Source organism: Embiotoca jacksoni, unplaced genomic scaffold (assembly GCF_022577435.1).
Source record: "Embiotoca jacksoni isolate LCO1_2020_lvr unplaced genomic scaffold, fEmbJac1.0.p SCAF_27, whole genome shotgun sequence".
Taxonomy (NCBI): domain Eukaryota; kingdom Metazoa; phylum Chordata; class Actinopteri; family Embiotocidae; genus Embiotoca; species Embiotoca jacksoni.
The window spans coordinates 3,073,927-3,100,336 of record NW_027185378.1 but is presented as its reverse complement, the minus strand read 5'-3'; the positions used below and the strand labels follow the sequence as shown (position 1 = coordinate 3,100,336).

The 26,410-nt window shown below is 39.6% G+C and overlaps 1 protein-coding gene across 5 annotated transcripts; it reads left to right on the top strand.

Annotated features, from left to right (window-relative positions):
• Positions 1-71: 71 nt before the first annotated feature.
• On the top strand, positions 72-12,016 carry jade1 (jade family PHD finger 1). 5 transcript variants are annotated; one of them, XM_069160792.1, is made up of 11 exons: positions 72-235; positions 2,441-2,523; positions 3,388-3,455; positions 4,289-4,446; positions 4,639-4,823; positions 5,429-5,640; positions 5,985-6,152; positions 6,486-6,602; positions 7,370-7,981; positions 9,547-9,664; positions 10,071-12,016. In XM_069160792.1, exons 2-11 carry the CDS (start codon positions 2,475-2,477, stop codon positions 11,141-11,143), a joined length of 2,760 nt encoding a protein of 919 aa, XP_069016893.1. In that variant the 5' UTR covers positions 72-235; positions 2,441-2,474; the 3' UTR covers positions 11,144-12,016. The 5 variants fall into 5 exon arrangements, with proteins under 5 accessions (XP_069016893.1, XP_069016890.1, XP_069016892.1 ...); XM_069160789.1 differs by lacking the exon at positions 72-235 and adding an exon at positions 248-382; XM_069160791.1 differs by lacking the exon at positions 72-235 and adding an exon at positions 651-1,008.
• Positions 12,017-26,410: the final 14,394 nt, after the last annotated feature.

Genomic DNA, 26,410 nt, shown 5'->3' with positions numbered 1-26,410 from the left:
AGCGGGGCCATGTTGTCATGCACACTAACGACAGCATTGTGTTTACATTATTATATTTGTTGACGCTCAAACTGGCACCAAGGAGACGCGGGTTTGGACCGCTGCCGCTGGAAACTCCGCAGTTTATTTTCCCCCCTGAATCCTCGGATCTGTCGGTGGTTCCCGGAGTCTTCGTCCAGGGGGGGTTTCTGCTGACCTCCAGTGGCACGCAGGTGCAGCTGCAAGTCCGGGCTGGGTAACCTCCTCCCCGCCGCCCGCCCGCCCCGCCGCCGCCGCCGCGCCGTGTTTGTGTATGTGGAATGCGGGTCAAGCGGAACTCTCGGAAAAACTGCGGCTTCACATCAAACTCCAAACACCGGCTCGCATCCGCCCGACGCGCTCCGTACGTACCGTGCACATTTTATTGTTTTGTTTTCAGCCGTACGCCGATTTATTCCACGTGCAATATGTACCAGAATGTTCTTTTATTTGTTTTTGGAGGGTTTTTATTTGAGGGGAGTTGAGTGTTTCTACTACGGTCTATGGTCTACGGTGGTCTATGGTGGTCTATAGTGGTCTATGGTGGTCTACGGTGGTCTATAGTGGTCTACGGTGGTCTATAGTGGTCTACGGTGGTCTATAGTGGTCTATGGTGGTCTATGGTGGTCTATAGTGGTCTACGGTGGTCTACGGTGGTCTATAGTGGTCTATGGTGGTCTACGGTGGTCTATGGTGGTCTACGGTGGTCTATAGTGGTCTATGGTGGTCTACGGTGGTCTACGGTCGCACGAGCAGCCGCCCGCTGGGAAGACGCGACATCGTCATTTAAAATGGCGCCAAAGATTACCCTCGGCCAGCGGACCGCTCCGCTCGCTGCTCCCCGAGCGAGCAGCCTGAGATCTGACCGCCAGCTTTTAACTCCCGTGCCCACGCTCGGATCAGTAGTCGTGCCCCGTCCCGCCCCGTGACGGACCGACCGGGGTTTTAATGAAGGAGGCGCCGCGGAACTCAGTGTTGTGTTAGCAGAAGGTGGCTAATGCTAAACACAAACGACCGTAACGTAGCTTCCGGCTAACAAAGCTAGTCCGCTAACGTCAGCGAGATTTAACGTCACCGCAACTCGAGAGGAAACATTTCTGGTGCGAACTGGTTTCTAAGTGTTTTGTTTGTTGTTTGTGTGACGGTGGTATTTTTTAGTTTCCATGGGTGTCACCGCGCAGTTTTGAAAGACGACGTCGCCGCTGCGGTAAACAACAGCTCCGCCCGAGGCGGGCCGCGCGTTGCGTAACGGCGGTTGGGAGATTAGCACTCGGGCTAACGGCTAGCCAGCTCGCGCTCGCTCCGATCGCAACATTTTAACTCCGCGTGTAACATTTAGAGTGTCGTGACGTCACGACGCCGCCTCGCGCCGCCCCTCTCGTGTGTTTTGTTACCGCGCGATGTAACAACGCGTTTAGAGCAGCGGTTAGCTGGAGTTAGCCGCCAGCTAGTTAGCCACGACTTTCTTGCTGCCTGTCGGCTGGAAGAAGGGGCGTCATACGAGCTGCTAGCTCAGCTAGCTCAGCACCCCCCCCCCCCCCCCCCCCCCCCCCCCCCCCCACCACACACACACACACACACCTTTCACCCCCCCCCCTCCCACTCTGCAGGCTGGCAGCAGAGATATTTCCACCTGTCGGGAGTTTAGGTGCTGATGTTTGCTTTACACGTCGGTGTTTTCGCTGTGTTGTCGTAGCATGTGCTAACTTGTTGTTGTTGTTGTTGTCGTGGCTGGAGTAGTGAGAGCAGTGCGTGCGCATCCCTGCAGGGGTTCGTGTGCTGTTTTCTGCAGTCTTGTTAGAAAACAACAACAACAACAACTCTTGTGTTTCGATGTCAAACTGCTGCAAGAACTGATATTTCATCAAGACCGGTTGATCTTGATGTTGGTTGTGAGACTTTGTAAATGCTGCAGGGATTTTAAGGTTTGACCTTAACCGGGTCGTTTTGTCTGGAAATTAGACTAATTCCAGATGTTAACGTCCTTTATAAAAGACCCGTAAAACATTTTTTTTTTTTAGAGAGGAACCCGTTCATTTAAACAAGTTAAAAACCTCCCAACCAAAGCAGGCGCAGAGGTGGGCGGGTATCTGCCTCCACCGGTTGGACAGGGGTGGGGGGAGCAGAGAGCCATAACTATAAACAATAAACAAAACTGTGGGAGAGAGAGAGAGAGGGCATAAAGTTAGCAAGATGCCATAGTGGCATATGGATGCTCGGGGAGTAAAAGAGAGGTGAGAGGATTTCAGTGCATCATGGGAGGTTCCCCGAGCACCCTGCAGGCTGATAAAAGCGTAACTAAGGGATGGTGCAAACTTTATTTTATGGATGACTGTAATTCTGCACCATTTGCGTGTTGAAAGTTTGTCTTTATCACACAGCTGTCTAACCTGCAGCCGAACTTCCTGTCTTGTTTGTGCAGTGTCCCCACGCCGGAGCTCCGCAGATAGACGACGATGAAGAGAAGCAGGCACCCCAGCAGCAGCGATGACTCGGACAACGGGAGTAAGCAAAAAATATAGTCTCTGCTGACTCATATCTTACCAGGTCCAAATATAGATGGATGGAAATGAGGCCAGCACAATCCTGCCACCTTCCTGCCTGTGGAAATGCCGAGCAGTAATCTAACTTTCAGCCTCTTTAAATCTTTTTTTTTAGGAAGTAAGAGTGACTGTTTTGATAGCCAAAGACTTTCTTCATATCCATTTGTCTTGAAAATATACCTTCCGTCTTGTGTGAGTGAGTCTGAACTTCATTTTCAGGAGGGAAACAGAGAGGCAGAAAGAGACAAAAGGGCAGGAAATGGACTAAGAGAAGGGAAAAGAGGTCCTACAATCTGAGAGGCAAGAAACAGAGTAGTGAAAGGAGGAGCATTTGGACATTTAAAGACACCCTGGCAGGTCAGGCAGACAGGTGGAAATCTTTCAACTTCAGAAACAGCTTGTGTTTGGTTTTCACTACATTGTTCAAAGCACCGGGGCAAGTTGTTACCCGGTGCATGAAGACATGCTTCACTGTGACCGTTTGATCTTCTTATCGTGATGACATCTGGCATAAAACCAAACCCAACGCACTCGGTCGAAATGACTTTTAGTTTGGCCTGTGTCGCGGTTTTGTAAAGCGATCGTTGTAAGGGGGTATTTCATAACGAAAGAGCGCGTTCATAAAATCATTCTCGGGGAAAATGATTTCAAATGGCATTTAAAAGCTACAACTGAGAGTAATTCCCCAAAGTGAAGTTGTAATAAGATGTATCCGAAAACATAAATATAATTTGCATCATTTTACTGTTACATTTCCCCATTTTTGACAACCGACGAAGAAGAAATGCTGACACCTCTCACACTCTGTGCTGTTTTTCTCCTTCAGGTAGTTCTACCTGCTGGTCCCAACATTCATCGCAACCCAGGAGAGGGACCGGGCAGAAACCCTCTGAGGTACGTGTGTGTCGTCTCCTCCACACGAAACATCACAATCTGTAGAGAAATTTAAAACGAATGCTTATGTCACAGTTAATAACCTGTCTTTTGTTGCCAGTTAATCTGCATCTTTGTTTTAAATATTTACAAATATTTGAATAAAAAAAAAAATAAAAAAAAACGCCTGCTAGTAAAAGGAGTCTTTATTTTATGCATTTGTTTATGTGTGCATGCAAAGCCCTGCTATCTAGGAACCACACCAGATACTGGGTCCTTGAAATGGGAACATTTCTGCTGTTATCTCCTCCACAGTCTGTGGACTTGGTCCCTGCAGGCCACTGTTCACTCCCTTCGACCAGGGAGCCAATCGAATTAAAGCAAAACATGACTCTGGCCAAGGCTGCGTTCTGATTGGCTGGCTCTTGACCGCCTGTACACAACGTGGTCTTTTTTTTCTTTTCTTTTTTTTTTATCTTTGCAAACAGAGACACAGTTTCATCATGAAAAAAAAACAAAAACATTTAAAATCGTTTCGCACATTTAATCTTCACTTTTTGCAATTTTTAGGCCGTTTGCATTTTATTCTGAGTGAAATACTTCTCTCTAACGTAGCAGCAATCAAGCGCTGAACGAAGGTGTCACTACATTTGCAGCTTTCTTTTTGTCCTCGTGGTGTTTTCACTGGTTTTATTTTGCGCTTGTTATTTACATGTTCATCGAAGATTCAGGAGAGTCTTGAGTCGAAAACATCTCTTCCTGTGACAGCTAATAACTGTCCAACAGCAGAGATTTTTCTGATGATAAATGCAGTAAAATGTGTGACCCGCTCTGGCGGTTCTGTTTTTCTGCAGGTTTTCAGAACAGACCTGATTACAGCCATGAAGGTGCACGACTCGTACCAGCTGAACCCGGAGGACTACTACGTCCTCGCCGACCCGTGGAGGCAGGATTGGGAGAAGGGCGTCCAGGTCCCCGTCAGCCCCCAGTCCATCCCGCAGCCCGTCGCCAGGTAGGACAGCGCAGAGATCGCTTTAAGACCTGCGAGCTGCAGGTGGGATCACCTCAAGGTTGGAGAGGCACCGTAAACGGACAGAAACTTACGGAGGCATCGCTTTGTTGCAGTTTTAATTTTACAGTCATTCAAGCATACAACATATAAAGACCAAACTGTACACGTGACTCGCGTGTGTCTCTTGTGCAGGATATTGGCAGAGAAGGGGAAGGAGATCATGTTCAACAAGCCAAAGAAGTTGATCCGGACGTCGGGCACCGAGGCGCTCGGCTACGTGGACATCCGGACGCTGGCGGAGGGGATGTGCCGCTACGACCTGAACGAGGAAGACGTGGCCTGGCTGCACATCGTCAACCAGGAGTTTGCAGGGATGGGTGAGTCACTTTTCACATTGTGCAAAAAGAAAATTGTGACTGCATCAATATAATTTGATACCTCTCAAAGCTTCTGGTATCAGATTCAGTCTGTTTAGTCATCACCTCCCGGTGTAGAAGCAGACATGCACAGCAGGTTCACAGTCACAGAGACGGATTTTCTGGAGAAGAAGCGTCGAGGTTAAAAGCCAACAAAAATCACATCCTGTTTATCCTTCATAAACTCTATACCGTCCTAACTTCACTCCTTCTTCTCCTTCAGCTGCAAACTCTGTTTATATACACACTGTTAAGTTTGTTCTCCAAGTAAAGACTCCTGTTGGTTTTCTCCCGATTTATTTTAGGGTGCCTTGACCACATCTTTGTTTAGATTTCTCGCTGCAGTTTTCGGCGCGACGGATCGCAAGAGTAAACTTCATGGTTGAACCTGTAATTAAGCATTTTGTGGCTGTTGGTAAAAGAGGACGTCTCCAAACTGTAGCTCTTATATTTATGAGCTGTTAAGGTTCTTTCACACCCACCTCGTTTTGGTCTGGACCTTTTTTAGTTTGGGAGCCTCGGACCAAAATCAGAGTTTTAACAGATTTAACCTCCTGTTTCGTCAGCCATGCCACCGCTGGACGAGATCACCATGGAGCGGGTGATGGAGGAGTTCGAGCGCTGCTGCCACGACAACATGACGCACGCCACGGAGACGGAGGAGGGGCTGGGCATCGAGTACGACGAGGACGTTGTGTGCGACGTCTGCCAGTCGCCCGACGGGGAGGACAACAACGAGATGGTCTTCTGCGACAAGTGCAACATCTGCGTTCACCAGGTCAGAGGTCAAACACACACACACACACACACGCTCACTTTAAATGAGAAAAAACACAACTTTAAAATCTAAAGTCAGACAGAATAGATTTATTCATCTCTTACTGTGTGACATGCAGTGTTAAACCTCCAGCCGCAGAGACTATTAATATCTTCCATGACACATTTTGCTCTCGTCTGGGTGACGTTGAACCTAAACTGTAACAACCGTGAAGCAAAAAGAGAAATGAAAACAGCTGGTTTTACATCTGACCCCCTTTCACTTTCTATTAGTGGCTTCATTTGTTCGTGATTTCTGCTCGCTGCGCGGATGCTGAGCCTCCCTCTGTTTCGGTTTCTCACCAGGCGTGTTACGGCATCCAGAAGGTCCCGAAGGGCAGCTGGCTGTGCCGGATCTGCGCCCTCGGCATTCTGCCAAAGTGCCAGTTGTGTCCCAAGAAGGGCGGAGCCATGAAGCCGACCCGAAGTGGAACCAAGTGGGTCCACGTCAGCTGTGCCTTGTGGATTCCAGAGGTGAAGATCGTCCTATTTTATTTTGTGTCTTGTGTTTTTGCACGACGCTCTTCCGGTTTTTGATGCTGCAGCTCGTGTACACAATCCAGTGCAGAGTGGAATTAAAGTTAAAGGGAAAAGAAGCCATCATTTTGGGTCTAAGTGACCGGTGGAGTTCGTACCATTAGAGCGTCTTAAAGCAGGTTCGAAGTTTAATTCCCATTTGATCATCGGTCAGCGAACTTCTGTGCACCTGCGGTGATTTAAGTCTGGAAACATCCACTACTCTGTCGCCGCCCTCGTGTTCCTCCCATTTCATCAACCTGCGAGCCGTCGTGTGTTTGAACTCTGCAGGTGAGCATCGGGAATCCGGAGAAGATGGAGCCGATCACCAACGTGTCGCACATTCCCAGCAACAGATGGGCTCTGATCTGCTGCCTGTGCAAAGAGAAGACCGGAGCATGTATACAGGTAAGAGACGCAGCTCACACTTCACACCTTCACACCTTCACACCTTCACACACACGGCGTGAGCCGGCGGGTGTCTTGACGCCTCAATGCGCGTCTGCTTCCTCTGCTGTTCACAACCAAACAAACGTGGGAAGTTAAATCAGAGTGAAAAGCTCCTCAGCCAGCGCTGAAATCCATTTGCGTATTATAATTTGGCTGTATTTTACGTTCAAGCAATATGTTTAATCGCGTGAACCCGAGGCTCCCTTCAGCTGCGCAGAGTTTCAGCTCGTTCACCCACAACTTCACTGTTTGTCTCGCTCTCTCTGTGTTGTCTTGAGCAGCATCGCTGACAAAAATGTTCAAAAAAAAAAAAAGCACTCGGCCTGTCGCTGTTATTACGTTATCACCGGACCGCACTGATTTGAGCCGACATGATCATTTCCATCCAGCTGTATAAAAACATCTGGATTTCCATCCGTGTTTCCGCGTCGTTCAGTATTCAGTGTCCAGGTTGTCTGTGCTTCGGTTCATATTTGTTCAAACTCTTGACATTGGCGGCGCTGGTCATTGTGACAGCAGGAGTTATAGATATAGATATAGATATATAAATATATAGATATATAGATATAGGAAGATGAGTAGCAGAATGTCACCACTGAGCAGGTCTGATGTTTGAGTCGTTCATGAGTTGAACATGTGACGGTGTTTGTGTGGAAACGGAAGGAAAAGAAATCCTGTTTTTGACGTTTGTAAAGCCTGACGCTTTGTTGCGTTTGCTTCTGCAGTGCTCAGCGAAAAACTGCCGGACAGCCTTCCACGTGACGTGCGGCCTCCACGCCAGCCTTGAAATGAACACCATCCTCACGGAGGACGACGAGGTCAAGTTCAAGTCCTACTGCCCCAAACACTCCGGGCTGGAGGGCGCCGAGTGCAGGGAGCGAGACTCGGGAGGCGAGGAGGAGAAGGAGAAGGAGTGCGTCAGAAACAAGAAGGGCCGGAGGAGAGGCAGGGTGAGAGTGGAGGAAGACGCCGCCTCCTCCTCCTCCTCGTCCCCGTACGTCGCCCCTCAGCTCGCGGAGAGAGCGAACAGGGACCCGGAGACGCTCATCAGCCGGCAGCAAGAGAAGAGAGTCAACCTCCGCAAGCTGAAGCTGCAGGAGATGGAGGAGGACTTCTACCAGTTCGTGGAGGTGGGGGAGGTGGCCGGTCGCCTGAAGCTGCCGCCGGAGGTGGTGGACTTCCTCTACCAGTACTGGAAGCTGAAACGCAAAGCCAACTTCAACCAGCCGCTCCTCACGCCCAAGGGGGACGAGGAGGAGAGCCTGGCGCGCCGCGAGCAGGAGGTGCTGCTGCGACGCCTGCAGCTCTTCACCCACCTGCGCCAGGACCTGGAGCGGGTAGGTTTCCGCTTCGCCTGCAGAGCCAGATAGCAGGCCGAGTGTCGGCGAGAGGAGGGCGGCGCGCGGGTGACGGTCAGAAACAAACAAGCCGGAATGAGTTTAAAATAAATGCTTGAGTGCAACATAAACGTGTGCTTGTTTCAAGGTGAGATTTAAAAGGAGAGGTTCTTTTTAAGAGCAGCTGAAGAGATTTCGAATCACGGGAATACAACAGGAACCCTTGAGTGTCGCCGAGCAGAGCGGTGTGTTTATTTCCACCTGCAGACGAGAACAGGCAGCAGCCGCATTAGCGTCTTCTAAAAAATAATGAACTCACCTCCTCTGTTGTAGCTCGTCTGTGGTCCAGTTCAGCCCTTCGGCCATCAGGGCGTTTCACAGCTTTTCTTTAAGGCACGTTTTAGCTCGGTTATGCTCTGGTGAATTATTTATTTATTTATTTTTTTGCACATATCTGATCATAATCGGACCCCGATTCATTGTCCACATCGTTGCAAATGACCAGATGTGATCTTGTGTGTCAGGGTGCCAATTCTCATATTGGCCTCGTGATATTTAGTATATTACAAACCAAAATACAGAGTAATGAATTAGGTTTGCTTATTTATTTATTTACCACAATGTGGAGCTGCAGAGCAGTTTTATTAAAATAATGAGACGGTGGAGGTTTGTCTGCGCCGCTTTACAGTGACAACTTCCCCGTCCAGTAAAGAGTCTGTTCCAGACTGACCGGCTGCAACCGACGTCTGCCTGTAAAAGGAATATAGTTTGTAGTGGTTGCGTAAAAATCTGATCTCAAGGGATTTTTTTTTTTTTTTTTTTTTTTGGGCTGTATGCTCATAAATTGGATTTTGACTCATCGCCAACATGAAGCGAGGAGCAGCTCGCTGAGAGCGCAAATGTGAAACAAAAAGCCAGTTTTTTATCTTCGGGGTTTGCAGCCTTGTTAGAAAAATTCAATAACTACTCCAAAATGAGTAAAAACTAAATTATGAAATTGTTTTTCAGCCTGAATTTGACCACCTGTGCGTTTAATTTGAGGTATTTGACGTTGAAATTGTGTCTGCATGCCTTGTTGAATAGTGACTTCAGACTGAAGGAGAACCATGTATGTACTGGAGATAATACAAATATAGGTGCAAATATGAATTATAACTACAGTAGGCACGGACATATATGATACTACAAACAATACGATACCGTATAATATGCGACGCGTGTGTCGACAGGTAGTCAGGCCGCAAACATGCGACCGTATTCTGGTTTATCTCGGAGCGCTCCGGCCAGAATATTCCATCTTTTCTGATATCGGTGATGTTTACATGTGTAAATTACAAAAAAAAAAATGGAACGCTTCAAAAACCCAACTCCTTTGCGAAGATAGTTTCACCATTTATTCGTTAAAACAATCAGAAAATAACCGGAGCTCAACGTTGATGCGTTTCAACGGCTCGTTTTTGTCCGAAGACGATTCGCAGCACGGCGACGTCAAACGGAGCGCCGCGTACGCCGCCGCTCCGGCGTTTGGACGGCGCCCGTAAACAGTCTTGTCTGCTGCCCCTCAGGTCCGCAACCTGACCTACATGGTGACCCGGAGGGAGAAGATGAAGCGCTCGCTGTGGAGAGTCCAGGAGCAGATCTTCCAGCACCAAGCCCGACTGCTCGACCACGAGCTGCTCAGCGGTGAGTCAGCGAGAGTTCACGCCGGACACGAGGCTCGCTCAGTCAGGACAAGCCTGCACACGTGAACCTCAAGAGTTTTGTTGGACCGTCGTAACTTTTTTTTTATCACTTTTAAGGTGACGAAAGTTTGTGTGCAGCGGGAAGCCCCTGAACTTTTCGCTCACGCCCGTAACAGAGCGCCGCGATTATAAATCGCCGATAATTCTAATAACGAAGCGACTTGACGTCGAAAACAAAGAAGCATGTTCTGCTGTTGGGACATCAACTTCAGACCTGTTTATGTAAAAAGTCCCTTTATATGGTTTGTTTTTAATTACTGCACCAAAGAAAAGACCATGTTTTTTTAAAAAATATTTTTCTGTGCCTCTAACTTTGCACTGAACCCTGCACATCGCTTGTGTTGCAGGAGATCCTCCAGCAAAAGATCTGGAGAAGCTCTTCTCTCTGGCCTGGTTGTCGTCTCAGGGTTCCCAGTCCGGCTCCTCCTGGAGCAACTCTGGACTGAAGACCAAACGAGGGCCTTCCAAGCAGGAAAAAAGGAAAAGCAGCGACAGAAGAAGTCTGTCCGACTCACCGCACGCTCACAGGAAGGACAATCTGGGCAGGACGCTGGAGACGAAGGACGGCAAGAGCTCCCAGTTCAAAGAGGCCGAGGCCGCAAGCGACGCCAAAATCCCAAACTCTGACATCAGCCAGGAGATGCCGTTTACAAAGCTTCACAAGCCAGAGGTCGCGGAGGAAACGACCGCCATCAAGCCGCACAAACCTGAGAGCAGGAAAGGCCCGAGGAGGGAGGCCCCGGGGTCCGAGCAAGAAGGGCTGGCGAGACGGAAACGAGACAACGACCACGAGCAGGAGGAGAGAAGGAGGAAGAAGAGGAGCGAGGTCACGGAGAGCGTCCCCAACCAGGCGAAGAACCGGTTCGGCTCCAAACACCTGGACAAAACGGTGTCCATCAGGCTGGTGGATATCAGAAACTCCGACTCCGACGACTACTTCATAGATGAAGGAATGACCAAGAGGATCCCCGTCTCCCTGGGCGTGACGACCAGCGCCAAGCTCCACAGAGCCGGCGTGGTTTCGGACGCCGCCGCGTCAACCAAAGCCAACGGCTGGCTGAGGAAGGCCCAGGCGAACGGCTCGCACACTCCCAACGGACCCGAGGTCGGACATCTGAAAAGCTGGGGGAAGTTCAGGATCCCCAAGAGGAGCGAGAAGCCTCCGAGCGCGACTGCGAAGGAGCAGGAGGAGGCCGAGCAGCGCAAGCCCCTGCTCAGGCCGCTGACCAACGCGGCCGAGCCGTCGTACCCGAGGACGCGGCTCCGCACGGGGACGGGGAGCGACGACTACGAGCCCAAAGCGGACGGTGAGCTGGAGCCCTGCTTGAAACGATGCCACTCCCACCAGCTGAGGGGCGACTCGTCCCTCGGCCGCCGCTACGGGTCCGACATCATCCGCCGAGGCGTGCTGGCCTCCTGATGGCGGAGTAAAACTTTCTAGATAAGCTGCACTGTGTCAGTCGGAAAAGAACGACGGTCGCTCTTTGTACCTTTTATTTTTCTTGATAAATCACAAAATGGCTAGAGAAAAACAGAGCTGATATTTATTTTTTATTTGTAACATATGTAAAACTGGGAAATATTTTACTTTCTACTTTATTTTGAGCTAGTTTTTCGTATTGTTTTCCCCTCAAAGTAGAAAGATGTCAAGTTGCCACTTAAACGCTCGCTCAGATATTTACAAGCAGAAGCATCAACTAGGGGAAAAGTTGTGATTGTTGCTTGGGACCATAAGCTTGCAATGTAATTTGTTTTTGATATAGTATTAAACTCGGCCATGAGTCAGTTGCACTTAGTTGAAGAAGCTAAAACAGACAATGCTCCTCCTGTCAGCGAACAGGACTGTAGGTTTTTCTGTTTATTTTTTTTTTTTTTTTTTTTTTTTTTTAATCAAGCTTCACTGGACGTTAACAGTCGAACTACCCTTTTAGAGCTATTTAAACCTTAAATCACTTCTTCAGTCTGTATCTCATGAGGCTGCAATTGTTTAAGATTTATGAACTGGGAAATTTGTAAAACAAAAGTGGAATTCAGAATGATGTTTTACTCGTCATCAGCACTTAAGTGTAATTGAACTGCGATCGTATCCATCATGTGCCTAACTTTTATTTGAAGCATTTGCACTACGAGAGGACGGCACAGGTGTGAGGTATGAGTAGAGTTATTTTTACACTGAAAAATGAATACGCGTTTTGTACCCTCGGCCGCTGCTGTACTACTGTTATGCAAAATGAATTTTTTTTGTTTTTTTTGTTGTTGTCTTAAAGAGGAATAAAAACTCTTAAAGACTTAAGTGTGTGTCTGATTAATCTTCAAGGTGGTTTTCAAGTTTACTTTTTACAGAGCTGCAACTGACTATCATTTCCGTTATCAGCAGAATAATTGATCAACTGGTGCACAGGCGGGATAAAATTTAATAATAATCGAAATGACCAAAAAAAAATTTCATGTACCATTTGGTCCAAAATGTGAGAAAAAAAAAATTCAGCATGTCGACAAAAAAAAAAAAAAGTCATAATATAGTATGTTGTCCAAAATACTTACTTTTTGGCAATAGTATGACTTTTTGATCATATTTAGGACGACATGCAATTGATTTATCAAAAATGTTGAAGTTCCTAGCCGGTGTTGTCATCTCACAAACAGGAGCTCCTGGGTTCGATAGGGGGTCTGGAACTTAGCGTGGAGGATTGCATGTTCTTGCTTGAATGTAATGTTTTACGTTATGGACAACATGCATAAGTTAGTCATCCTTATTATGGACAACAAACTTTACTTTCTGGTCATTGATTTTGCAGGAAAAAGGAATTCATGTTGAAAGTTATAGACGGGAATCGAACCCAGTACCTTCCAACTGAGAGACACAAACTCTGACAGCTGCACCACTGTGTTAGCTTCCATAAATTGAACGGAAGTCATACTTATAGCATGTCGTGAGAAATTTGAAGGAAGTATATCATGCTATAGTATGACTTTTTGATCATATTTTAGACGACATGCTATAGTATGACTTTTTGATCATATTTTAGACGACATGCTATAGTATGACTTTTTGATCATATTTAGTACGACATGCTATAGTATGACTTTTTGATCATATTTAGTACGACATGCTATAGTATGACTTTTTGATCATATTTTAGACGACATGCTATAGTATGACTTTTTGGTCATATTTTAGACGACATGCTATAGTATGACTTTTTGGTCATATTTAGGACGACATGCTATAGTATGACTTTTTGATCATATTTAGTACGACATGCTATAGTATGACTTTTTGATCATATTTTAGACGACATGCTATAGTATGACTTTTTGGTCATATTTAGGACGACATGCTATAGTATGACTTTTTGATCATATTTAGTACGACATGCTATAGTATGACTTTTTGGTCATATTTAGTACGACATGCTATAGTATGACTTTTTGGTCATATTTAGTACGACATGCTATAGTATGACTTTTTGGTCATATTTAGGACGACATGCTATAGTATGACTTTTTGGTCATATTTAGTACGACATGCTATAGTATGACTTTTTGGTCATATTTAGGACGACATGCTATAGTATGACTTTTTGATCATATTTAGTACGACATGCTATAGTATGACTTTTTGGTCATATTTAGTACGACATGCTATAGTATGACTTTTTGGTCATATTTAGGACGACATGCTATAGTATGACTTTTTGATCATATTTAGTACGACATGCTATAGTATGACTTTTTGGTCATATTTAGGACGACATGCTATAGTATGACTTTTTGATCATATTTAGTACGACATGCTATAGTATGACTTTTTGGTCATATTTAGTACGACATGCTATAGTATGACTTTTTGGTCATATTTAGGACGACATGCTATAGTATGACTTTTTGATCATATTTAGTACGACATGCTATAGTATGACTTTTTGGTCATATTTAGTACGACATGCTATAGTATGACTTTTTGGTCATATTTAGGACGACATGCTATAGTATGACTTTTTGATCATATTTAGTACGACATGCTATAGTATGACTTTTTGGTCATATTTTAGACGACATGCTATAGTATGACTTTTTGGTCATATTTAGGACGACATGCTATAGTATGACTTTTTGATCATATTTAGTACGACATGCTATAGTATGACTTTTTGATCATATTTTAGACGACATGCTATAGTATGACTTTTTGATCATATTTTAGACGACATGCTATAGTATGACTTTTTGATCATATTTCAGACGACATGCTATAGTATGACTTTTTGGTCATATTTAGTACGACATGCTATAGTATGACTTTTTGGTCATATTTTAGACGACATGCTATAGTATGACTTTTTGGTCATATTTTAGACGACATGCTATAGTATGACTTTTTGGTCATATTTTAGACGACATGCTATAGTATGACTTTTTGGTCATATTTAGTACGACATGCTATAGTATGACTTTTTGGTCATATTTAGGACGACATGCTATAGTATGACTTTTTGATCATATTTAGTACGACATGCTATAGTATGACTTTTTGGTCATATTTAGTACGACATGCTATAGTATGACTTTTTGGTCATATTTAGGACGACATGCTATAGTATGACTTTTTGATCATATTTAGTACGACATGCTATAGTATGACTTTTTGGTCATATTTAGGACGACATGCTATAGTATGACTTTTTGATCATATTTAGTACGACATGCTATAGTATGACTTTTTGGTCATATTTAGTACGACATGCTATAGTATGACTTTTTGGTCATATTTAGGACGACATGCTATAGTATGACTTTTTGATCATATTTAGTACGACATGCTATAGTATGACTTTTTGGTCATATTTAGTACGACATGCTATAGTATGACTTTTTGGTCATATTTAGGACGACATGCTATAGTATGACTTTTTGATCATATTTAGTACGACATGCTATAGTATGACTTTTTGGTCATATTTTAGACGACATGCTATAGTATGACTTTTTGGTCATATTTAGGACGACATGCTATAGTATGACTTTTTGATCATATTTAGTACGACATGCTATAGTATGACTTTTTGATCATATTTTAGACGACATGCTATAGTATGACTTTTTGATCATATTTTAGACGACATGCTATAGTATGACTTTTTGATCATATTTCAGACGACATGCTATAGTATGACTTTTTGGTCATATTTAGTACGACATGCTATAGTATGACTTTTTGGTCATATTTAGGACGACATGCTATAGTATGACTTTTTGATCATATTTAGTACGACATGCTATAGTATGACTTTTTGGTCATATTTTAGACGACATGCTATAGTATGACTTTTTGGTCATATTTAGGACGACATGCTATAGTATGACTTTTTGATCATATTTAGTACGACATGCTATAGTATGACTTTTTGATCATATTTCGGACGACACGCTATAGTATGACTTTTTGATCATATTTTAGACGACATGCTATAGTATGACTTTTTGATCATATTTTAGACGACATGCTATAGTATGACTTTTTGATCATATTTAGTACGACATGCTATAGTATGACTTTTTGATCATATTTCGGACGACATGCTATAGAATGACTTTTTGATCATATTTTAGACGACATGCTATAGTATGACTTTTTGATCATATTTTAGACGACATGCTATAGTATGACTTTTTGATCATATTTCAGACGACATGCTATAGTATGACTTTTTGGTCATATTTTAGACGACATGCTATAGTATGACTTTTTGATCATATTTTAGACGACATGCTATAGTATGACTTTTTGATCATATTTTGGACGACATGCTATAGTATGACTTTTTGATCATATTTCAGACGACATGCTATAGTATGACTTTTTGATCATATTTAGGACGACATGCTATAGTATGACTTTTTGATCATATTTAGGACGACATGCTATAGTATGACTTTTTGGTCATATTTTAGACGACATGCTATAGTATGACTTTTTGATCATATTTTAGACGACATGCTATAGTATGACTTTTTGATCATATTTTAGACGACATGCTATAGTATGACTTTTTGATCATATTTTAGACGACATGCTATAGTATGACTTTTTGGTCATATTTTAGACGACATGCTATAGTATGACTTTTTGATCATATTTTAGACGACATGCTATAGTATGACTTTTTGATCATATTTTAGACGACATGCTATAGTATGACTTTTTGATCATATTTTGGACGACATGCTATAGTATGACTTTTTGATCATATTTCAGACGACATGCTATAGTATGACTTTTTGGTGATATTTTGGACGACATGCTATAGTATGACTTTTTGATCATATTTAGGACGACATGCTATAGTATGACTTTTTGATCATATTTCGGACGACATGCTATAGAATGACTTTTTGATCATATTTTAGACGACATGCTATAGTATGACTTTTTGATCATATTTCGGACGACATGCTATAGAATGACTTTTTGATCATATTTTGGACGACATGCTATAGTATGACTTTTTGATCATATTTCAGACGACATGCTATAGTATGACTTTTTGATCATATTTAGGACGACATGCTATAGTATGACTTTTTGATCATATTTAGGACGACATGCTATAGTATGACTTTTTGGTCATATTTTAGACGACATGCTATAGTATGACTTTTTGATCATATTTTAGACGACATGCTATAGTATGACTTTTTGATCATATTTTAGACGACATGCTATAGTATGACTTTTTGATCATATTTTGGACGACATGCTATAGTATGACTTTTTGATCATATTTCAGACGACATGCTATAGTATGACTTTTTGGTGATATTTTGGACGACATGCTATAGAATTACTTTTTGATCATATTTCAGACGACATGCTATAGTATGACTTTTTGATCATATTTAGGACGACATGCTATAGTATGACTTTTTGATCATATTTTAGACGACATGCTATAGTATGACTTTTTGATCATATTTCGGACGACATGCTATAGAATGACTTTTTGATCATATTTTAGACGACATGCTATAGTATGACTTTTTGATCATATTTCGGACGACATGCTATAGAATGACTTTTTGATCATATTTTGGACGACATGCTATAGTATGACTTTTTGATCATATTTCAGACGACATGCTATAGTATGACTTTTTGATCATATTTAGGACGACATGCTATAGTATGACTTTTTGGTCATATTTTAGACGACATGCTATAGTATGACTTTTTGATCATATTTTAGACGACATGCTATAGTATGACTTTTTGATCATATTTTAGACGACATGCTATAGTATGACTTTTTGATCATATTTTGGACGACATGCTATAGTATGACTTTTTGATCATATTTCAGACGACATGCTATAGTATGACTTTTTGATCATATTTCAGACGACATGCTATAGTATGACTTTTTGGTCATATTTTGGACGACATGCTATAGAATTACTTTTTGATCATATTTTAGACAACACGCTATAGTATGACTTTTTGGTGATATTTTGGACGACATGCTATAGTATGACTTTTTGATCATATTTAGGACGACATGCTATAGTATGACTTTTTGATCATATTTTAGACGACATGCTATAGTATGACTTTTTGATCATATTTTAGACGACATGCTATAGTATGACTTTTTGATCATATTTCGGACGACATGCTATAGAATGACTTTTTGATCATATTTTAGACGACATGCTATAGAATGACTTTTTGATCATATTTTAGACGACATGCTATAGTATGACTTTTTGATCATATTTTAGACGACATGCTATAGTATGACTTTTTGATCATATTTCGGACGACATGCTATAGAATGACTTTTTGATCATATTTTAGACGACATGCTATAGTATGACTTTTTGATCATATTTCAGACGACATGCTATAGTATGACTTTTTGGTCATATTTTGGACGACATGCTATAGAATTACTTTTTGATCATATTTCAGACGACATGCTATAGTATGACTTTTTGATCATATTTAGGACGACATGCTATAGTATGACTTTTTGATCATATTTTAGACGACATGCTATAGTATGACTTTTTGATCATATTTCAGACGACATGCTATAGTATGACTTTTTGGTCATATTTTAGACGACATGCTATAGTATGACTTTTTGGTCATATTTTGGACAACATGCTATAGTATGACTTTTTGGTCATATTTTAGACGACATGCTATAGTATGACTTTTTGATCATATTTCGGACGACATGCTATAGAATGACTTTTTGATCATATTTCAGACGACATGCTATAGTATGACTTTTTGGTCATATTTTAGACGACATGCTATAGTATGACTTTTTGATCATATTTTAGACGACATGCTATAGTATGACTTTTTGGTGATATTTTGGACGACATGCTATAGTATGACTTTTTGATCATATTTCAGACGACATGCTATAGTATGACTTTTTGATCATATTTAGGACGACATGCTATAGTATGACTTTTTTATCATATTTAGGACGACATGCTATAGTATGACTTTTTGGTCATATTTTAGACGACATGCTATAGTATGACTTTTTGATCATATTTTAGACGACATGCTATAGTATGACTTTTTGATCATATTTTAGACGACATGCTATAGTATGACTTTTTGATCATATTTTAGACGACATGCTATAGTATGACTTTTTGATCATATTTCGGACGACATGCTATAGAATGACTTTTTGATCATATTTTGGACGACATGCTATAGTATGACTTTTTGATCATATTTCAGACGACATGCTATAGTATGACTTTTTGATCATATTTAGGACGACATGCTATAGTATGACTTTTTGATCATATTTAGGACGACATGCTATAGTATGACTTTTTGGTCATATTTTAGACGACATGCTATAGTATGACTTTTTGATCATATTTTAGACGACATGCTATAGTATGACTTTTTGATCATATTTTAGACGACATGCTATAGTATGACTTTTTGATCATATTTTGGACGACATGCTATAGTATGACTTTTTGATCATATTTCAGACGACATGCTATAGTATGACTTTTTGGTGATATTTTGGACGACATGCTATAGTATGACTTTTTGATCATATTTAGGACGACATGCTATAGTATGACTTTTTGATCATATTTTAGACGACATGCTATAGTATGACTTTTTGATCATATTTCGGACGACATGCTATAGAATGACTTTTTGATCATATTTTAGACGACATGCTATAGTATGACTTTTTGGTCATATTTCAGACGACATGCTATAGTATGACTTTTTGATCATATTTCGGACGACATGCTATAGAATGACTTTTTGATCATATTTTAGACGACATGCTATAGAATGACTTTTTGATCATATTTTAGACGACATGCTATAGTATGACTTTTTGATCATATTTTAGACGACATGCTATAGTATGACTTTTTGATCATATTTCGGACGACATGCTATAGAATGACTTTTTGATCATATTTCAGACGACATGCTATAGTATGACTTTTTGGTCATATTTTGGACGACATGCTATAGAATTACTTTTTGATCATATTTCAGACGACATGCTATAGTATGACTTTTTGATCATATTTCAGACGACATGCTATAGTATGACTTTTTGGTCATATTTTGGACGACATGCTATAGAATTACTTTTTGATCATATTTCAGACGACATGCTATAGTATGACTTTTTGATCATATTTAGGACGACATGCTATAGTATGACTTTTTGATCATATTTTAGACGACATGCTATAGTATGACTTTTTGATCATATTTCAGACGACATGCTATAGTATGACTTTTTGGTCATATTTTAGACGACATGCTATAGTATGACTTTTTGGTCATATTTTAGACGACATGCTATAGTATGACTTTTTGATCATATTTCGGACGACATGCTATAGAATGACTTTTTGATCATATTTCAGACGACATGCTATAGTATGACTTTTTGGTCATATTTTAGACGACATGCTATAGTATGACTTTTTGGTGATATTTTGGACGACATGCTATAGTATGACTTTTTGGTGATATTTTGGACGACATGCTATAGTATGACTTTTTGATCATATTTCAGACGACATGCTATAGTATGACTTTTTGGTGATATTTTGGACGACATGCTATAGTATGACTTTTTGGTGATATTTTGGACGACATGCTATAGTATGACTTTTTGGTGATATTTTGGACGACATGCTATAGTATGACTTTTTGGTCATATTTTAGACGACATGCTATAGTATGACTTTTTGGTGATATTTTGGACGACATGCTATAGTATGACTTTTTGGTGATATTTTGGACGACATGCTATAGTATGACTTTTTGATCATATTTTAGACGACATGCTATAGTATGACTTTTTGGTGATATTTTGGACGACATGCTATAGTATGACTTTTTGGTGATATTTTGGACGACATGCTATAGTATGACTTTTTGGTGATATTTTGGACGACATGCTATAGTATGACTTTTTGGTGATATTTTGGACGACATGCTATAGTATGACTTTTTGGTGATATTTTGGACGACATGCTATAGTATGACTTTTTGGTCATATTTTAGACGACATGCTATAGTATGACTTTTTGGTGATATTTTGGACGACATGCTATAGTATGACTTTTTGGTCATATTTAGGACGACATGCTATAGTATGACTTTTTGGTGATATTTTGGACGACATGCTATAGAATGACTTTTTGATCATATTTTAGACGACATGTTATAGTATGACTTTTTGGTGATATTTTGGACGACATGCTATAGTATGACTTTTTGGTCATATTTAGGACGACATGCTATAGTATGACTTTTTGGTGATATTTTGGACGACATGCTATAGTATGACTTTTTGGTGATATTTTGGACGACATGCTATAGTATGACTTTTTGGTGATATTTTGGACGACATGCTATAGTATGACTTTTTGGTGATATTTTGGACGACATGCTATAGTATGACTTTTTGGTCATATTTTAGACGACATGCTATAGTATGACTTTTTGGTCATATTTTAGACGACATGCTATAGTATGACTTTTTGGTCATATTTAGGACGACATGCTATAGTATGACTTTTTGGTGATATTTTGGACGACATGCTATAGTATGACTTTTTGGTGATATTTTGGACGACATGCTATAGTATGACTTTTTGGTCATATTTTAGACGACATGCTATAGTATGACTTTTTGGTGATATTTTGGACGACATGCTATAGTATGACTTTTTGGTCATATTTTAGACGACATGCTATAGTATGACTTTTTGGTCATATTTAGGACGACATGCTATAGTATGACTTTTTGGTGATATTTTGGACGACATGCTATAGTATGACTTTTTGGTGATATTTTGGACGACATGCTATAGTATGACTTTTTGGTCATATTTTAGACGACATGCTATAGTATGACTTTTTGGTCATATTTTAGACGACATGCTATAGTATGACTTTTTGGTGATATTTTGGACGACATGCTATAGTATGACTTTTTGGTCATATTTTAGACGACATGTTATAGTATGACTTTTTGGTGATATTTTGGACGACATGCTATAGTATGACTTTTTGGTCATATTTTAGACGACATGCTATAGTATGACTTTTTGGTCATATTTTAGACGACATGCTATAGTATGACTTTTTGGTGATATTTTGGACGACATGCTATAGTATGACTTTTTGGTCATATTTTAGACGACATGCTATAGTATGACTTTTTGGTCATATTTTAGACGACATGCTATAGTATGACTTTTTGGTGATATTTTGGACGACATGCTATAGTATGACTTTTTGGTCATATTTTAGACGACATGTTATAGTATGACTTTTTGGTGATATTTTGGACGACATGCTATAGTATGACTTTTTGGTCATATTTTAGACGACATGCTATAGTATGACTTTTTGGTGATATTTTGGACGACATGCTATAGAATGACTTTTTGATCATATTTTAGACGACATGCTATAGTATGACTTTTTGGTGATATTTTGGACGACATGCTATAGTATGACTTTTTGGTGATATTTTAGACGACATGCTATAGTATGACTTTTTGGTGATATTTTGGACGACATGCTATAGTATGACTTTTTGGTGATATTTTAGACGACATGCTATAGTATGACTTTTTGGTGATATTTTGGACGACATGCTATAGTATGACTTTTTGGTCATATTTTGGACGACATGCTATAGTATGACTTTTTGGTCATATTTTGGACGACATGCTATAGAATTACTTTTTGATCATATTTCAGACGACATGCTATAGTATGACTTTTTGATCATATTTAGGACGACATGCTATAGTATGACTTTTTGATCATATTTTAGACGACATGCTATAGTATGACTTTTTGATCATATTTCGGACGACATGCTATAGAATGACTTTTTGATCATATTTCAGACGACATGCTATAGTATGACTTTTTGGTCATATTTTAGACGACATGCTATAGTATGACTTTTTGGTGATATTTTGGACGACATGCTATAGTATGACTTTTTGGTCATATTTTAGACGACATGCTATAGTATGACTTTTTGGTCATATTTAGGACGACATGCTATAGTATGACTTTTTGGTGATATTTTGGACGACATGCTATAGTATGACTTTTTGGTCATATTTTAGACGACATGCTATAGTATGACTTTTTGGTGATATTTTGGACGACATGCTATAGAATGACTTTTTGATCATATTTTAGACGACATGCTATAGTATGACTTTTTGGTGATATTTTGGACGACATGCTATAGTATGACTTTTTGGTCATATTTTAGACGACATGCTATAGTATGACTTTTTGGTGATATTTTGGACGACATGCTATAGTATGACTTTTTGGTCATATTTTAGACGACATGCTATAGTATGACTTTTTGGTGATATTTTGGACGACATGCTATAGTATGACTTTTTGGCCATATTTAGGACGACATGCTATAGTATGACTTTTTGATCATATTTCAGACGACATGCTATAGTATGACTTTTTGGTCATATTTTAGACGACATGCTATAGTATGACTTTTTGGTGATATTTTGGACGACATGCTATAGTATGACATTTTGGTCATATTTAGGACGACATGCTATAGTATGACTTTTTGATCATATTTAGGACGACATGCTATAGTATGACTTTTTGATCATATTTCAGACGACATGCTATAGTATGACTTTTTGGTCATATTTTAGACGACATGCTATAGTATGACTTTTTGGTCATATTTAGGACGACATGCTATAGTATGACTTTTTGGTGATATTTTGGACGACATGCTATAGTATGACTTTTTGGTCATATTTTAGACGACATGCTATAGTATGACTTTTTGGTCATATTTAGGACGACATGCTATAGTATGACTTTTTGGTGATATTTTGGACGACATGCTATAGTATGACTTTTTGGTCATATTTTAGACGACATGCTATAGTATGACTTTTTGGTGATATTTTGGACGACATGCTATAGAATGACTTTTTGATCATATTTTAGACGACATGCTATAGTATGACTTTTTGGTGATATTTTGGACGACATGCTATAGTATGACTTTTTGGTCATATTTTAGACGACATGCTATAGTATGACTTTTTGGTGATATTTTGGACGACATGCTATAGTATGACTTTTTGGTCATATTTTAGACGACATGCTATAGTATGACTTTTTGGTGATATTTTGGACGACATGCTATAGTATGACTTTTTGGCCATATTTAGGACGACATGCTATAGTATGACTTTTTGATCATATTTCAGACGACATGCTATAGTATGACTTTTTGGTCATATTTTAGACGACATGCTATAGTATGACTTTTTGGTGATATTTTGGACGACATGCTATAGTATGACTTTTTGGTCATATTTAGGACGACATGCTATAGTATGACTTTTTGATCATATTTAGGACGACATGCTATAGTATGACTTTTTGATCATATTTCAGACGACATGCTATAGTATGACTTTTTGGTCATATTTTAGACGACATGCTATAGTATGACTTTTTGGTGATATTTTGGACGACATGCTATAGTATGACTTTTTGGTCATATTTAGGACGACATGCTATAGTATGACTTTTTGATCATATTTTAGACGACATGCTATAGTATGACTTTTTGATCATATTTATGACGACACGCTATAGTATGACTTTTTGATCATATTTAGGACGACATGTTATAGTATGACTTTTTGATCATATTTAGGACGACACGCTATAGTATGACTTTTTGATCATATTTAGGACGACATGTTATAGTATGACTTTTTGATCATATTTAGGACGACACGCTATAGTGTGACTTTTTGGTAATATTTTAGACGACATGTTATAGTATGACTTTTTGATCATATTTAGGACGACACGCTATAGTATGACTTTTTGATCATATTTAGGACGACACGCTATAGTATGACTTTTTGATCATATTTAGGACGACACGCTATAGTATGACTTTTTGATCATATTTAGGACGACACGCTATAGTATGACTTTTTGATCATATTTTAGACGACATGCTATAGTATGACTTTTTGATCATATTTAGGACGACACGCTATAGTATGACTTTTTGATCATATTTAGGACGACACGCTATAGTATGACTTTTTGATCATATTTAGGACGACACGCTATAGTATGACTTTTTGATCATATTTAGGACGACATGCTATAGTATGACTTTTTGGTCATATTTTAGACGACATGCTATAGTATGACTTTTTGGTGATATTTTGGACGACATGCTATAGAATGACTTTTTGATCATATTTTAGACGACATGCTATAGTATGACTTTTTGGTGATATTTTGGACGACATGCTATAGTATGACTTTTTGGACATATTTTAGACGACATGCTATAGTATGACTTTTTGGTGATATTTTGGACGACATGCTATAGTATGACTTTTTGGTCATATTTTAGACGACATGCTATAGTATGACTTTTTGGTGATATTTTGGACGACATGCTATAGTATGACTTTTTGGCCATATTTAGGACGACATGCTATAGTATGACTTTTTGATCATATTTCAGACGACATGCTATAGTATGACTTTTTGGTCATATTTTAGACGACATGCTATAGTATGACTTTTTGGTGATATTTTGGACGACATGCTATAGTATGACTTTTTGGTCATATTTAGGACGACATGCTATAGTATGACTTTTTGATCATATTTAGGACGACATGCTATAGTATGACTTTTTGATCATATTTCAGACGACATGCTATAGTATGACTTTTTGGTCATATTTTAGACGACATGCTATAGTATGACTTTTTGGTGATATTTTGGACGACATGCTATAGTATGACTTTTTGGTCATATTTAGGACGACATGCTATAGTATGACTTTTTGATCATATTTTAGACGACATGCTATAGTATGACTTTTTGATCATATTTATGACGACACGCTATAGTATGACTTTTTGATCATATTTAGGACGACATGTTATAGTATGACTTTTTGATCATATTTAGGACGACACGCTATAGTATGACTTTTTGATCATATTTAGGACGACATGCTATAGTATGACTTTTTGATCATATTTAGGACGACAAGCTATAGTATGACTTTTTGGTCATATTTAGGACGACATGTTATAGTATGACTTTTTGATCATATTTAGGACGACATGCTATAGTATGACTTTTTGATCATATTTAGGACGACATGCTATAGTATGACTTTTTGATCATATTTAGGACGACACGCTATAGTATGACTTTTTGGTCATATTTTAGACGACACGCTATAGTATGACTTTTTGATCATATTTCGGACGACATGCTATAGTATGACTTTTTGATCATATTTAGGACGACACGCTATAGTATGACTTTTTGGTCATATTTTAGACGACATGCTATAGTATGACTTTTTGGTCATATTTTAGACGACATGCTATAGTATGACTTTTTTATCATATTTTAGACGACATGCTATAGTATGACTTTTTGGTGATATTTTGGACGACATGCTATAGTATGACTTTTTGATCATATTTTAGACGACATGTTATAGTATGACTTTTGGTGATATTTTGGACGACATGCTATAGTATGACTTTTTGGTCATATTTAGGACGACATGCTATAGTATGACTTTTTGGTGATATTTTGGACGACATGCTATAGTATGACTTTTTGGTGATATTTTGGACGACATGCTATAGTATGACTTTTTGGTGATATTTTGGACGACATGCTATAGTATGACTTTTTGGTCATATTTTAGACGACATGCTATAGTATGACTTTTTGGTGATATTTTGGACGACATGCTATAGTATGACTTTTTGGTCATATTTAGGACGACATGCTATAGTATGACTTTTTGGTGATATTTTGGACGACATGCTATAGAATGACTTTTTGATCATATTTTAGACGACATGTTATAGTATGACTTTTTGGTGATATTTTGGACGACATGCTATAGTATGACTTTTTGGTCATATTTAGGACGACATGCTATAGTATGACTTTTTGGTGATATTTTGGACGACATGCTATAGTATGACTTTTTGGTGATATTTTGGACGACATGCTATAGTATGACTTTTTGGTCATATTTTAGACGACATGCTATAGTAT